Below are 16,929 nucleotides of genomic sequence, written 5' to 3'. Positions count from 1 at the left end.
GAGAATGGGTGCAAGTTGGGGATTTTAGGGAGGTGTTCTTGGAAGGATTCTTTGCATCATGAAAAGAGGTATACCAAGAAAACCCTGTTTAGACCAGGTAATAGTTCCATCTTATGCCATTTGAAGGGAGGGGGAGCCCCAAGGAAATCCTGAGAAATACCCCATTTTTAAGAGGAAAATAAGACAAATGAGACCAGTTATACTGGTGATTTGTTTTGTCCCCTTCCAAAGTACTCCCTCTCTTGGCTTGTCTGAGACAGCTCTAAATTTAGAAAACAAATCAGAACACAGCATTCCTAAAGGAGCCCACAGGCATTTTAAGATGTCTGTGGAACCTTTGGTGTTATTTCAGCAGCCGGGGAGGACTGCAGTTGCTTCTGCTGGAACCTGGAAGCCTGCCACTCCCCTTCCTTTGTTTGGTTTCCTTTGCTGCATAAAGCACAGAAGACAGCAACCAATGTGTTGTTAGTGTTAAAAGGTAATTACAGAGGAGATGATTTCAGCTTCAGATCTTTCCACCTCAGTCGCCAAACCCAAGAGTCTCGTTGCACCCCATAACCATTTCGTAGTTTTCTCCTTGCTGGAGTTTAATGACAGTGAAGACAAAGGGAAAAGGGCATGAAGATGTTTGCTTTCCTCTGTTACTGTTTAAAGTCTGATTTGTCAGCTTAAACATTCAGCTTGGCATGCTCCTGTTTTTCAGGCTGAGAATGTTGTATCTTCTCTCCCCCCCTCCCCCCAAGATGATTGCCTGTCATTTATATTTTTATTATTCTTAGTTTAAGAAAATTATTTTCTAAGCCCTTCCTGTCTTTCACTCTCCTTTTTCTCTCTGCCCCAAAACAATTAGCCTGATCTAACCCTGCTTTCCTTATAGTTATACCTGTTTGATCCAGTAACTCGTTTTGTGAAATCACATGCAGGTTTTTGTTTCCTGGTAAGGTTTGGTTTCTGGAGAGAGCTGAAGGAAACTCCTAGGAATAAAATACAGAAACATTTTTTACGTAGGTGTGTCTTCCTAAGTGATGAGTCATGAAATGGTTTGCTCTGCTTTCCTGATCCCTAATACCTCTGATAGTCAAAACAGCTTTATCCTCTCTAAACAAGTGATTTCACTGCATCCAGTTTTGGGCTCCCCAATTCAATAGAGACATGATTCAAGGAATCTCCTGGAGAGAATCCAACAGGGAGCTGTTGTGCTGGTTTGAGGCTAACGGGAGTGTTTCACTGAGAGAAATTAGATCAATGGTTGTAAAAAGAAAATGATGATGAAATCTATAGCATTCATTGGTCTGCTGAGAGGGATAAAAAGCCAAAAAGTAAACAATTTGTCCCATTCTGGTCTGCAGTGCTGCTCTTATTCACTTCTATTTCACTCCACAGTAATCTCTTCACTAACAGCTAACAATGTAAGCTTTGCTGGTTGATTCTGTTTGCCTGTCTGGGAAAGCAGAAGGAGAAAGAGAGGGTAGCTTTGAGCTCTTCTGGGCAGCTTTATTTGTCCAGGAGAGAGTTTCTGTGTTATTTTTACCTAGTCTATAATTGTAAATACTTGTGACTATATTGTATATATATGCTTGTAAAAATTGCTCTGCTGTAAATATAGATCATTTTACTTCCTGGCTGTCTGAGGTGGTCTGGTAAATTTCAATAGCGAGGGAAGGAAGGTTCCTAACCCACCACAGCTGGGGATGATTGCAGGACTTGAACATCTCTTCTGTGAGGAAAGACTAGAGAGGTTAGCCAAAGCCAACCTTGTGAAGTTCAACAAAACCAAGTGCAAGGTCCTGCATCTGGGCCGAGGCAATCCCAAGCACCAGTACAGGCTGGGCAGTGATTGGATTGAGAGCAGCCCTGAAGAGAGGGGCTTGGGGGTGCGGATGAGTGGGAAGCTCAATATGAGCCATCGGTGTGCTCTTGCAACCCAGAAAGCCACCAGAGCCTGGGCTGCAGCAAGAGAAGTGTGGCCGGTAGGGTGAGGTAGGTGATCCTCCTCCTCTGTTCTGCACTGCTGAGACCCCACCTGCAGCACTGCGTCCAGTTCTGGAGCCTCTGTTATAAGAGGGATATGGATGTGCTGGAAGGTGTCCAGAGAAGGGCCACAAGAATGATCAGAGGGCTGGAGCTGCTCTGCTTTGAGGAGAGACTGAGGGAGTTGGGGCTATTCAATCTGGAGAGGAGAAGGCACTGAGGTGACCTTATTGTGGCCTTCCAGTATCATAAGGGGGCTACAAGAAAGCTGGGGAGGGACTTCTTAGGGTGTCAGGTAGTGATAGGACTGGGGGGAATGAAGCAAAGCCAAAAATGGGTAGATTCAGACTGGATGTTAGGAAGATGTTCTTCACCGAGAGCATGGTGAGACCCTGGAACAGGTTGCCCAGGGATTAGTCTACTGATGTACCAGAAAGCTGTCAGAGGTATTAAAGAGGGGAAAGCAAAACTCTGTCCTACTAAGAAATGTTTTCTTCATTGACAAGATGAACATCCTGAACAAAGTTCTGCCATTGCTTATAGATCCTGAGTCTTTATAACAGGCTGGCTGTGTTCCCTATATAAAGTAGTCCTCTAAGCTAAACACATCAGTTGCCTGAAAATTTGAAATTCTAATGCTCTTCACTGCTTGCTTCTTCATTTACACTGAATTGTCATCATTTACGCTGTTGTAAGTCCTGAACTGTTCTCTCTGTGAAGAGAACTATGCAGGTATTGGCAGCTTTAAGTGAAACTCCCTACCAGGTGAGCTATTACTTACTGGAATTACCCCAGTAATGCCATTGCCTGGTTCAGTGCTACTGCTGAGATCATCCCTAGGACTTCAGAGCCATTAGGGTGTTTGTTGGCTTGGCTGGCCTCTATATCCACAACTTTCCAGGTGGTGCTAATGATAGAAAGAAGAGGGGAGGTCTCCTTGCTGTCTACAGCTATCTGAAGGGACATTCTGGTGAGGCTGCTGCTGGTCTCTTCTCACAGACAGAACAAGGGGCAATGGCCTCAAGCTGAGACTGGGTAGGTTGAGATTGGACATTAGGAAAAAGAAATTTCACTGAGAGAGTGGTCAGGCACTGGAATGAGCTGCCCAGGGAGGTGGTGGAGTCACCCACCCTAGATGTGTGTAAGGGTCATTTGGATGTGGTGCTTGGGGGTATGGTTTAAGGTGAATCTTGCAGAACAGGGTTATAGGTTTGGCTTGGTGATCCTGAGCCTCTCTGCCAACCTGGAGGTTTCTGTGGTTCTGTGATAGTGAAAGGAGGCTGGTGGGCCTTGATTTTATAATTCCCTTGGAGTGATTTTGATACATCTTGCTACCTTGGTTTATTTCATTCTATCCTCCCTTTTCAATTATTCAGTAAAATCTGTAAACCAAAACCCATCTGGTACATGTACTTCAAAGAGCAAATGTTGATTGTTTGCTCTTTTAGGGTACTGTGCTGTGGCTTAGGTAAACAGGGATTATTCCTTCTCACTCACAGGATTGTATGGAAAATGAGGTCATAGAGACCTCAAAGAGATGCTTAAGGTCATCAAGTCCAAACGTTAAGCCAAGTTACCACTAAACCATGTCCTTCAGCACCACATCTACATGTCTTTGAAATCCCTCCAGGGATGGGTATTCTAACACTGCTCCAGGCAGCCTGTTCCAGGGATTGTTTGAAAAGAACATGGAAGTGTGTTTTAGCTGTGATTATCCACGTGTTCTAATCTGAAAAATATCAACTATCTACACAGAAATAACCAATAGAATTGCTTTGATATTGAACTTAATTACTTGAAAAACAGAGATGTGCACCACAAAGTCATCACGTGCATGAAGTATGTTAAATGAGTTTGTCAGTCATCTTGATGTTCACATTTGAAACGCTGGCCCAACTTTCGGTTTTTTTCAAAGAAAAGGTCATATTTTAACTCTAATCTTCAAAAAGAGTAAGAAGGAGGACCCAGGTAAACATGGGCCTGCCAGCCTCACCTCCATCCCTGGAAAGGTAATGGAGCAACTTATCCTTGATGTTGTCCTTAGGCTTATCAAGGACAAGAGAGTCATTAGGAGCAGCCAATGTGTTTTTACCAACGGGAAGTCAGCCCCTTGGTAAAACTCCAGTGTTTGACCAACCTGATAGCCTTCAATGAGGACATAACCAGGTGGATAGATGATGTGGATGTGGTTTATCTTGCAGCTAAACAGCATCCTTGCAGCTAAACTGAGGCAGTGTGGTGTGGAGGATGAGGTAGTGAGGTGGATTAGGACCTGATTGAAGGGAGAAATCCAAAGAGTTGTGGTCAATGGAGTCTAGTTGAAGGCCTGTAGCTAGTGAAGTCTCCCAGGGGTCAGTACTGGTACCAGTTCTGTTCAATATATTCATTAATGACCTGGATGAGGGCACAGAGAGCGCTGTCAGCAAGTTTGCTGATGGCACCAAACTGGGTGGAAAGACTGCCACACTGGAAGGCTGTACTGCCATTCAGTGAAGCTTGGACAGGCTTCATAGCTGGGCAGGGAGAAATGGAGTCAAATTTAACCAGGGCAAGCGTAGAGTCTTGCACCTGGAAAAGAACAACCCCAGGAATCGGTATATGTTGGGGACTGACTTGTTGGAGAGCAGTAAAGAGGAAAAGTACCTGGAGATCCTTGTGTATGGAAGATTGCCCATGAGCCAGCAATGTGCTCTGATGGCCAAGAAGGCCAATGCCATTCTGGGGTGGATTAGAAGGGCTGTGGTTAGTAGGTCGAGGGAGATTCTCCTCCCCCTGTACTCTGCATTGGTAAGGCTGCATCTGCAGTTCTGTGTCCAGTTCTGTGCCACTCAGTTCAAGAAGGACCTGAGGGAACTGCTTGACAGTCCAATGCAGGGCCACAAAAATACTGAAGGTAGTGGAACATCTTCCTTAGGAGGAGAACCTGAGTGAGCTGGGGCACTTTAACTTGGAGAGGAGGAGACTGAGAGGTGACCTCATCAGTGTTTATAAAAACGTAAAGAGTGAGTGCAAGAAGGATGGAGCCAGGCTCTACTGAGTGATGCCCAATGGCAGGACAAGGGGCAATGGGTAGAAGCTGAGGCATAAGAAGCTCCATGGAAATATGAAGAAGATTTTTTTTCACAGTGAGGGTGACAAAAGACTGGAACAGGCTGCCAGGGAGGTTGTGGATTCTCCCTCTTTGGAGGTATTCAAGAGCTGCCAGGATGTGTTCCTGTGTGATCCGGTCTAGGTGACCGTGGTCTGGCAGGGGGCTTGGACTGGATGAGCTTTTGAGGTCCCATCCAGCCCCTAACATTCTGTGATTCTGTGATAGTCTGATACCAGTTGCTTCGATTTTTATTTCTAATTTTTTCTCCTTTTTTACCTTTGGCTGGCCTGCTTTGACACCAGAGAACTGCCAGTAGTGTGGCTTTTGGCTGGAAGGTCTGAACAGAATGGAAAGGAATGGTGGAAATGTCTTTGCACATGGTTGAAAAAGGAGAATGTACTACAAAATAGGTTGGCTTTGAACAGATCTGTTGGGGATTGGGTTTTTGGGTTTTTTGTTTGGTTGGGTTTTTTTCCTATAAATAGTTGATGAAGGCTAAAATTCTCAAAACTGTGAATAAAAGTTGATGTTAACTTAAGAGTGTTTTAAGAGATAATTCAAGTGAAGAAAAAAATAGAAATGCTTGTATAATGTGCTATAATCAGAGCAGGGAGATAGTTTCACTAATAGAAGGCGTTTTTTTCAGTATTGAATCCAAGAGTGAAGTGGAATCTTTGTATTGTGATTCCTTTTGCCACAATGTCAAGCCTACATGGAGATGAAAGCGTAGCTTGAAATAATCTGACAGCCCAAATGACAGAAAACAGGCCAGTGCAAATGTGAACTGAATGTTTTGATGGAGTTTTGTAGTCAGCATTCATTTTGAAGCTTTTTTCCCAGCATATTTGTGTGTAGTATTTGCCATCATGTGTCCATATAATGACACCTGCTGTGTGTGTCTGAAGTCTCACTGAGAAGAGCTTCATGGAGAGCTTTGAAATGCCTTTCTGTATGCCACTGGGCATTCAAAGATGTATCTTCCCAATGCTGCCACTTCTTCCTCAGCAAAGCACAGCTCTCTTTTATTTCTTACTTCTTAAAATCACTTGCATTGTCTTGAATATGAAGATTATGAGCTGTCTTCTAATATAATGATGGATTTTTTCTTATGTGTATTGTTCTGCAGGTTCAAGTGAGGGAAAATAAACCAGATCTAGAAACATTGTTGACTGAATAGATTTTTCACCATGAATCGTGCTTTTAGCAGGAAGAAAGGTAAGTAATTTACTTTGAGTTCCATATGAGACATAAATATTTTCTATAGGTTCTTTAAAATAGCAAGAATTATACAAGGACCTAGTTATGAATAGTCACACCTGATAAACGAGGTAGAAATGGGAAGCCTTCTGTAAGATGTACAGAGCAAAGCGTTTGTTGTTAATGGTTATAGAGCTTTCTAGATTGTAAGGCAGAGGTTTAATTACTGTGTCCAGTTGTGGACACTCTGGTTCAAGAAGGACATAGAACTGCTTGAGAGAGTCCAGCACAGAGCTGCAAAGATGATGAAAGGAATGGAGCATCTCTCTTGCAAGGAGAGCCTGAGGGACCTGGGGCTGTGCTGCTTGGAGAAGAGGGGACTGAGGGGTGACTTCAGCAATGTTGATAAAGATGCAAAGGGTGAGTGCCAGGAGGATGGAGCCAGGCTCTGCTGGGTAATGCCCAATGACAGGACAAGGGGCAATGGCTGGAAGTTGAGGCATATGAAGCTCCATGGAAACACAAGGAGAAATTTTTTCTCTGTGAGTGTCACAGAAGACTGGAACAGGCTGCCCAGGGCGGTTGTAGAGTCTCCCTCTCTGGAGATATTCAAGACCTGCCTGGATGCATTCCTGTGTGTGATCTGGTATAGGTGATCCTGCTCTGCAGGGGGGTTGGACTAGATGAGCTTTTGAGGTCACTTCTAGCCCCTGACATTCTGTGATTCTGTGAATTTCATAGTGTTTGTTGAGGGAAATGTCTCTGTATGTGTGTGTACATGTATTAAAATATAGTAATATATGTATATAAAATATATATATTTGATAGATAATATATATGTTTATATATATTATATCTGTTATATCCATGGATAGATAGTGATATATATGTAAAATGTACACCCTTGCCTTTTTTATCCCTTCACACACCAAAGGATATGCTGGAGGGTTTTAGAATATCTAGAGTTAGTGACTTCAGTATGTATGCATTTATATGTGTGGACTCTTATTCTTAGAGAAGCTGTTTTAGAAAACCATGTTTAATGCACTTGAAATATCTCATGCAACAAAATAACTCCTGGCTTTACGAAGCCGTTCTGAATTTGTAGCAGTCTGCAATAGAATACTTTCCAAAAGGTTATCAAACCTCTAAATACACAGTTATATATATTCCTCTTCTGGATTGCTTTATTCTCTTTTCAAGGTCTCTTTATGATTATAAGTTTTTGGATGAAGCACTATATATGCAGCTTCTACTGCTGACAGCTGCTGTGCTCTTTTTCCAATTCATTTATAACCTTGAAAATACTCAACAGGCCTAGGACCTGAATTTTTTTTGTTTTCTTTGAAAGATCCTGAACTGTGATAGACACTGAGCTCTATCCTCTGCTTTAATTGGGTGTAAACACAATTGGAATATGTGTAAAGGTTTTATTTATGCAATCTGAGTTCTTGCTTTGGTATCAAGGGTGAAAGTAAAAGCAGTCTGCCACACCTTATACCAGCACAAAATGATAGTGTCACTGCATCCTTGTATTTGTACATTTAATTGTTGTATTTGTACACTTAGTTGTTACATTTGTACATTTAAATGTTAAAGCCAGGGTAGCCTAAGTAGTCCAGATTATCAATGAGTGTAGCTTGATCCTAAAAGGAAGGTAGATTTACTGTCAAAGGCTACAGAACCAGATGAAAGGTCATTGGATGCTCCAGCAGCATGATGGATGCTGAGGAATAAACTAAAATTCATAGCCCATGCTCTTCTTAAGCACCGCGAATCTGAAGCACTTCTGCCAAGTGGTAGGTACCTACCAGCTACTTAATAAGTGTTGCCTAGCTTCTTCCAAGTAATTCAAGAGACCACTTCAGTATTCTTTAGTTGTGGATTGATTTATCACAGCTGGGAAAGAAGCTCGAGGTACTGTTTTGTCTAGGTAACCTTTTTTCCCTTTAAATTAACAAAAATAACTTCAGATGAAGTTTCAGAAACAGACAGGTTGTGTTTAATGTCATATTTCCTTCATGTTTTAACTTGCATGCAAAGTGCTGAAATACTCTTTCTCAAGTTCACGGGATCACAGGATGTTAGAGGTTGGAAGGCATCTCTGGAGATCTTCCAGTCCAACCTCCCCCGTCAGAGCAGGACCATAGAATCTAGCTCAGGTCGCACAGGAGCACAACCAGACAGAGCTTGAAAGGAGATTCTACAGCCTCTCTGGGAAGCCTGTTCAAGTGCTTCGGGACCTGTGTAGTGAAGAAGTTCTTCCACATGGTGAGGTGGACCTTTCCGTGTTGTAGTTTCCATCCCTTGCCCCTTGTCTTATCCCAGGGCACAGGTGAGCAGAGGCTTTCTCTGTCCCTTCCTTCTTAACCTCCAGCCTTCAGATATTTATAGACCTCTATTAGATCTCCTCTCAGGCTTCTCCTGTCCAGATTGAACAGCCCCAGGGCTCTCAGCCTTTCCTCATCAGGCAGTGCTCCAGTCCCTTCATCATCCTTGTTCTTGCTAGTGTCTGCATGTTGCCTTTATGGTCACATGGTGAAGTTGTATTCTCTGGGATTATTTACAGAGTCTGGATTCATTCCTTTTCTGTTTTCACATCTTCATAAGAAAATCTTTGCTGACTTCACCTAAATTCTTGGCATTTCCGTGAATTTGCATTGTTGTTTCATTGGTTGTGTGTGCTGTTCTCTTTAGCTGAACAAAAAGATCTTGAAAAAGGTAGCTGTCAGGTACAATGAAATGAGGTTATTGTGGATTCATAAAAGCAATTCAGAACTCAAGCAACCAGAAGAATTAAGTACTGTCATCAGTTGATTTTACTCAGAGCAATACACATACAGTGTTTCTTGTATCCTAGGAAAAATGCAAATTTCAGTTAAGCAGTTGTCAAGACTGAGTGAAAATTGCATATTTTTCATGTCAGTGGAAGCTCAGAAAAGCTTGGCAGTGTCAGCATTCATGTCTCATAACTGCATTTAAGAACAGGTTCAAACAGGTTCAATTGCTGACCTTCTTTTATTATATTTCCCAGACCTCAGAGATACAACAATTACCATGCCCGTGTATCACAGTATCACCAAGGTTGGAAGAGACCTCACAGATCATCAAGTCCAACCCTTTACCACAGTGCCCAAGGCTAGACCATGGCACCAAGTGCCACATCCAACCTTGCCTTGAACTGCCCCAGGGACGATGACTCCACCACCTCCCCAGGCAGCCCATTCCAGTGCCCAATGACTCTCTCAGTGAAGAACTTTCTCCTCACCTCCAGGCGAAATTTCCCCTGGCGCAGCCTGAGGCTGTGTCCTCTTGTTCTGGTGCTGGCCACCTGAGAGAAGAGAGCAACCTCCCCCTGGCCACAACCACCCTTCAGGTAGTTGTAGACAGCAATAAGGTCACCCCTGAGCCTCCTCTTCTCCAGGCTAAACAACCCCAGCTCCCTCAGCCTCTCCTCGTAGGGCTGTGCTCAAGGCCTCTCACCAGCCTCGTCGCCCTTCTCTGGACACGCTCGAGCATCTCAGTGTCCTTCCTAAACTGGGGGGCCCAGAACTGAACGCAGTACTCGAGATGTGGTCTGACCAGTGCAGAGTACAGGGGTAGAATGACCTCCCTGCTCCTGCTGACCACACCATTCCTGATGCAGGCCAGGATGCCACTGGCTCTCTTGGCCACCTGGGCACACTGCTGGCTCATGTTCAGGTGGGTATCAATCAGCACCCCCAGATCCCTCTCTGTCTGGCTGCTCTCCAGCCACTCCGACCCCAGCCTGTATTTGGTGGGGTTATTTGTGGTTTTTTTTCTCTTCACAAGTGTGTGGACATTTTGAGGAATTAACTATCTTAGTGCCATGACTTCCTTAGCAGTGGTTCGAGATTAGCCTCCTGCTGGCTGTGCTGGTAGCATCTGCGCTAATTACAAGTTTGCATCAGTCAGTTAACTTGGAGCTACAGTCTCAGATACACAGGATGGAAGTAGTATTCCATAATAGCCAAAGATTATCTGAGTTGTGCAGATTTATGAGAGTAAGTGTCCTCTAATCTATACTAACCTTTTAATATACTGCACATGGAGAAGAAAGTGGTTAGTGCCATAGTTCTTTATCTTCTTGAACTAGGTAAGCTGATGACTGAGATGGTGTAGACTCTGCAGTACTTGCAGAGTACTTCTTACCTGATCCAAGCACCAAAATATTCCTCCTGAGTGTTCAGGCAATAATTTCATTATAGGCAGGCATTGGTAGGTAAAGCAAGAAGAAAAGCACTGTCAGAGGCTGGATAGCAACCTGTGCTTTCCCAAAAGGGTTGCAAGGGAAATGTGAGTCCTTAGAAGAGAACAGTGAGCTCTTCTCTAAATTAACTAAAATTAACTAACCTAGTTTTAAAGAAAAGGTTCATTGTAGATAAGATATGTGACAGGAATCTTCTGCATTTGAAGAGTCTCTGCAGTTGGGAACAGGAGGCTTGTCTTAAATCAGGGCAGTGCTCTTCAGAGTGCAGATACCCATTTGTGATATTAGCAGTACTTCATTTTGCATCAGAATTTTGTACTGCAGATATCATTCACCCTAAAGAAGTCTGCAGATGACACCAAGCTGTGTGGTACAATCGACTTGCTAGAGGGCAGGGATCCATCCAGAGGGACCTGGACAGACTGGAGAGGTGGGTCCAGGCCAACCTCATGACATTCAACAAGGCCAAGTGTAAGGTCCTGCATCTGGGTCAGCACAATCCCAGGCACAGATACAGGCTGGGTGGCGAATGGCTGAGAGCAGCCCTGAGGAAAAGGCTCTGGGGGTCTGGGTTGATGAAAAGCTTAATATGAGCTGTCAGTGAGTACAACCCAGACAGCAACTATGTGCTGGGCTGCAGCATGAGCAGTGTGGCCAGCAGGGCAAGGGAGGGGATTCTCATCTTTTACTCTGCTCTCCTGAGCCCCCACCTGCAGTACTGTGTGCAGTTCTGGAGTCCCCAACACATGGAAGTGTTGGAGCCAGTCCAGACGAGGCCACCAAGATGCTTGAAGGGCTGGAGCAGCTCTGCTATGAGGACAGGCTATGAGAGTTGTGGCTCTTCAGTCTGGAGAAGAGAAGGCTTTGAGGAGACCTTATAGTGGCCTTCCAGTATCTGAAGGGGTCCTACAGGAGGGCTGGAGATGGAATATCGACAAGATCTTGTAGTGACAGGATGGTGAGTAATGGGTTTGAACTGGCAGAGTGGAGATTTAAACTGGATTTTAGGAAGAAGTTCTTTCCAGTGAGGGTGGTGAGACACTGGCACAGGTTGATCAGGGAGGTTGTGGCTGCTCCCTCCCTGGAAGTGTTCAATGCCAGGTTGGATGAAGCCTTGAGCAACCTGTTTGTGTGGTAGGTATTCCTGCCTGTGGTGGGGGATTGGAACTGGATGGTTTTTGAGGTCCCTTCCAACCTAAACCGTTCTGTGATTCTATGATTCTATATTGGGAAAAAGTACTCAGTGGAACTTTAGTTTTGAAGGCCATGGTTTGGGCCTGAAGCAGCCACTTCAAGTGACAAAATGTACAGAGTCATATGATCTTAAAACAGCTGCTACAGTCATCACCTCTCTGGCTCTTTGAGATTTAACTCAAGCAAGAACTGCTGGATAGTTTGATGTGTGCATTTTAGTTATAATTAGTTTCATTTGATGGTTGTTTTTTTTTTCTTGATGAATTCATTGATACTGTTCAATGTCCAGTTGATTGATATCAAGCTCTTCATCTCTCATCCTCATCATGACAATGAAAAGTATAAGATGTGACATTTAAACCAATTCAGCATGTTTCTGGAAGTACTTACACAAGTAATCATAAATAAATGGAATCATTAGGCAATCACAGTTGTAATATCTATTCTCATCTGATAGCCATGAGCTCTTATAATAGCGGAAAAGAACTTTATGAACTGATATTGACAGAAAAAAAGTTTCTGATTTAAAGCTGCTATCAACAGCTGATAGAGTCACATGTTTTAATATGAAGAAATTTAGTAACTATTTAAAGCAAAATAGCCTTTCTCTTCCATAGAGACTAGTCAGACTTCCACTTACATGTGTTACAGGGAAAGCTGTACAGAAGCTATATTGAGTTTTCCATTCAATACACTCCATCATAGGGTGGATTCAGACTGGGTATTGGGAAGAAATTCTTGTTAGCCTATAGAGGTACCCTTTCAAGTATGCCAAGGAGAGCTGAAGGGTTGCTGCCTCCCTTTAGCAAGGACCACAGAATTGTCAAGATTGGAAGGCACTTCAAAGTTCATCTAGTTCCAACCCCCCTTCCATGGGCAGGGACACCTTCCACTAGATAAGGTTGCCCAGAGTCGCATCCAGCCTTGCCTTAAAAACCTTCAGGAATGAGGTTTCCACTACCTCCCTGGACAACCTGTTCCAGTGTCTCCCCACCCTTATGATGAAGAACTTCTTTCTAACATCTGATCTCAATCTTCTCTCATCTAGCTTGGATCTATTCTCCCTAGTCTGGCCACTACCTGACACCCTAAAAAGCCCCTTACTCTAATGTTTACTGCAGACTTATTTTAACACTTTGTATGTTGTCATTTTCATGGCTGTGATTCTTAATGAAGTTTAAATCTGAAACTTTGACTGAATAAACAAAGTTCCCCCCCAAAAAAGTAAAATCTCCCCTCTTCTGCCTTGTATCCACACCCCTGAGTCCTGTCACTACCCAACACCATAAAAAGTCCCTCAGCAGTTTTCCTGTAGCCCACTTCAGATACTGGAAGGCCGCAATAAGGTCTACTTGGAGCCTTCTCTTCTCCAGTCTGAACCTCAACTCTCTCAATCTGTCCTGGAGAGGTGCTCCAGCCCTTTTCTGTTGGTGAGACAAAGAAGTAGCCAGGTCCACAACTTGTGTGTGTGTGTGTTTGCACGCATTTGTATGTATTTGCTGTGTATGTGTTTATTTGTGTTCTGCAAACAGAAGGAATAGATCTAATTGTGTAGGAAAGAAGTTATTATAGTGTGCCTTTAGAGGATGTGCAGCTACAAATGAGAGCGTGCTTTGAAAACTTCATTCACAGAATTCATGTTGGGCCTGCCCAGATAAGCCTGAGCTTTCTTTTTCTTTTCTGTCACCACGAGAATAGGAGGATAATTTCCTGTTGGCTCTTTTATTTCCATTATCTTCAGAAAGGTATTGCAGAAGTAATCTTATCTATCTGCTGCTTTAAAGGGTATTCGAGGCATTTAACAATGATATTTACCACAATAACTGTTTGTGGCTTCTGCAAAACCCAGTGAGTTCCTTTAAAGAACTTAATTGCACTGCTTAACCATAAAGCTCTAAATGCTGGCTTTAGAATGGGAAGAGCATTGAAAAAGTCTCAAGCTTTTTTGTTTCTACCCTGTTAAAGTTTAAGCAGCCCTAACTTATGGAATGTTAAATGATTTTCATGGCAGTTTGGCAAGCATCTTTTGAGAGCTACAAGCTAATAAATTCTTGATGTAAGTTGTTACTAGTGTATGATGCAGATTTCTTGTCCAAATTACTTCCCCAAGGTACAGCCCAAATGCTTGAGTTGTGTAGATACATAACTCAATGAATTTAAACAAAAGTAGAAACATTACTAGTTAATGGTCTAATTAAAGACAAGATGGATTATTCTGTATGAAGTAAATTTGGATGTCTACCTTGGTAGAAATCACAATGACTACTTTCTTTTGGTGGACTTTATCTTGCAAAGCTGTTGGAAAATTGCAGAGAACATCTGAATCATACCACTCAGGAAAATACTTGCTTGTGAGATCATAGAATGGCTTAGGTTGGAAGGGACCTTTGAGATCATCACTCCAACCTCCCTGCCATGGGCAGGGACACCTTTAAACTAGACTTGTCTTCTCAAGACCACATCCAGTCTGCTCTTGAACACCTCCTGGGAGGAACCAGCCACAGCCTCCTTGGTTAACCTGTTACAGTCTCATCACCCTCATACTAAACAATGTCTTCCTAAGATCTGATCTAAACCTATTCTCCCTCAGCTTCAAACTATTCCTCCTAGTCCTATTGCTAGGCACCCTTATAAGAAGTCTCTCTGCAGCCTTCCTGTAGGATCCCTTCATGTATCGGAAGGCAGCAGTACATTCTCCCTGGAGTCTGCTCCAGGCTGAACAACCTCAGCTTCCTCAGCCTATTGCCATAGCAGAGGTGCTCCAGCCCTTGAATCATCAGCCCTGCTAATGGCAGGGGGTTGGAACTAGATGATCTATGAGGTCACTTCCATCCTAAACCATTCTATGATTCCATTCTATTCTGTGATCTTTGTGGCCCTCTCCTGGGCTCACTTTGTGTCCTTCTTGGACACAGGCTTGCAGTCTCAACCCTTGGCTTCTGTGACTCCTCCATATTCTCTGAGCTCTGACTTGCACAAGCAGCTCTGTGCTGGCCCCATGCTGCACTTATTTTAGGAACATAAAAGGATGTACTCTAGGTTCTTTTATTGGCTTTTGGTTTTTTGCTCGTTTGTTTTTTTCTTTTTTCCTTTGTCTTCCCATGGATTTAGAAAGCTGAACCTAATAGAAGTACTTCAACAAAGTAGAAGTGCAAAACCAAAATTTTGCTAATCACCAGTTAGACACAGAAGCTATCATTATGGAATCATGAATCATAGAATAGGTTAATAGATCATCTAGTTCCAACCTCCCCTGCCATGGGCAGGGACATCTCCTACTAGACCAAGACCCCATCCAAACTGGCTTCAAACACTTTCAGTCTCGCAGCCTCTGCATCTTCTCTGGGTGACCTTTTCCAGTGCCTCACCATCCTCATAGGGAAGAATTTCCTCCTTAGGTCTAATTTAAATGTTATAATTTTGACTTTATTTTACTTTCTTGTCAAAACCTATTTACTAGTATCCATATCTCAAAGCTATATGCTCTAAGATGTGTAGGGCACTGTGAATGGTTTGGGAGTTACCCACCCCACACACGCAGTGAATTCACCCAGACTAGACTCAGCTGGCTGGAAGTAAAGGAATGAAGCTATATTTACAGCTTAGCACAATTTCCAAGCAGATATATACACAATATATATACAAATATTTACAGTCACATACAAGTTAAAAGTAATACAGAAACACAAAATCCCTCCCAAAACAATCAGACTGCCAGGAGGCTCCCAACCTAAGCCTCTTCCCCCCTTCCCTGTCTTTCCCTCCCTTCAGAAATAACCAGATCAGTCCCTGTATATCTCAAGTGATAAATCTGGAGAGATTTGAGTTGAGATGTCAAAAAAGATGACAAGAATGTTAGGGGAAATAAAAGGTTTGATTGGATTAGAGTTAAGGCAGATGCAAGCACACAGACACAAGAGAGGAGGAGCGGAATTGTGGACTGAGAAGTGTGTGAGAAGAGTTTCTTATCTATATTTTGTCTAGTTTCATTTCTCAGCAGAAGAATGAATGACAGAAGTTACTGTTGGGTTTTTTTCTTTCTTCTCACAGCTAAGGATTTAATCTCTCTCAGTAAAATATTCCAATTAGCTTCAAACCAGCACACGCATGCAGCAAGCGCTGCTTCTGCAGGTACTGCAAGACTAGACTTTTTCATTTTGTAGCTATGCCAACCCATCATTCTGTCATATCATTTTGATATTTTAATAATCAGCAGTTCAAAACTGTTCCTAAGGCCCTGAATTTTATGGGAGAAGGATGCAGAAAGGTGAAGCATCCTGCAAAGCTCACTTTGTTCCAGGGAAATATGGCTCCATTGTCTTGGCAAAGAATAAATATGCCTCTGAAGAACATTTTATGTTTGGAAAAAAAAAAAAAAAAGGAAGAAAAAAGAAAGAACAAAAGTAATTCGTTTTAAATTATGTATATTGATGGATATTTGTCTATATATGTGCTTAGGGCAAAATTTGAGTCATATTTCTAATTGCTTAATCATAGCAACCTGGTAATAACTTGAATAAATTGCTGGTATTAGACACACAGATTGTGCTCAGCCATTCTTCTAAAAGGGGTTGGGACAAAGAGTAGAGTTGTAGGAGAATGTGGATGAATTTATGTTTGCTTAGAATGTTTAGGTGTTGCATTCAGGTGGAAATTTTGGTGCTGAGCATCAAATCTCATGGATCAGTGGTCCATTTGTTGCCGATAGTAGTCAAGAAGACCAAATCTACCTTGTGGTCTGCCTAGCAGAAGTGAAGCTGTGATTCTGCCTTGTGGCCTGCCTAGCAGAAATGAGGCTTGTGAGAACCTGCAGGGTAAAGGAGGTGATAGTACAGGATGACAATTCCCATATTTCCTATTCTGAAGGTTTCCTTTATCCAAAAATAGATAATCTGGAAAAAATGAAGGCTATGTTCGTGGATATGCACACATTGAAACAAATAAGCTATTTGTTCCCTGAGGCATTCCTACCTAGATGTAGTGCTGGCCTCCTGGGATTCTCTCTTCTTCAGGAGCCTGTTAGTAGGATGATTGTCCTGTCAGATCTTTCTTTCCATAGCAAGTTGTGTGAAGCAGGAAAAAAAGAGAGTTCCAAGATGTCTTCTGTTAGCAAAGAGAACATCTATTGATGTCAAAGAGATTTTGATTCAGTAAAGAAAAAAGACTTTATTTCTTACCTTCCAGAAATGCCCATACTTTCACTATGGCACTAAGAAAAGGGGAGAAAAAAGAGACAGAGAAACTT

At 42.8% G+C, this 16,929-nt stretch overlaps 1 protein-coding gene across 5 annotated transcripts in view; it reads left to right on the top strand.

The window, feature by feature from the left end:
• The window catches only part of GULP1 (GULP PTB domain containing engulfment adaptor 1), a 252,540-nt gene that overhangs the window by 112,572 nt on the left and 123,039 nt on the right, over positions 1-16,929 (top strand). For all 5 annotated transcript variants that reach the window (XM_064158063.1, XM_064158055.1, XM_064158039.1 and 2 more), the window contains one exon: positions 6,189-6,277. In XM_064158063.1, coding sequence (XP_064014133.1) covers positions 6,250-6,277 — 28 coding nt within the window. In that variant the 5' untranslated portion in view covers positions 6,189-6,249. The remainder of the gene's footprint in view (positions 1-6,188; positions 6,278-16,929) is intronic.

The sequence above is a fragment of the Pogoniulus pusillus genome, chromosome 2 (assembly GCF_015220805.1).
Source record: "Pogoniulus pusillus isolate bPogPus1 chromosome 2, bPogPus1.pri, whole genome shotgun sequence".
NCBI lineage: Eukaryota > Metazoa > Chordata > Aves > Piciformes > Lybiidae > Pogoniulus > Pogoniulus pusillus.
Note: the sequence above shows the minus strand (reverse complement) of the source record. Positions and strands in the feature narration are given on the sequence as shown.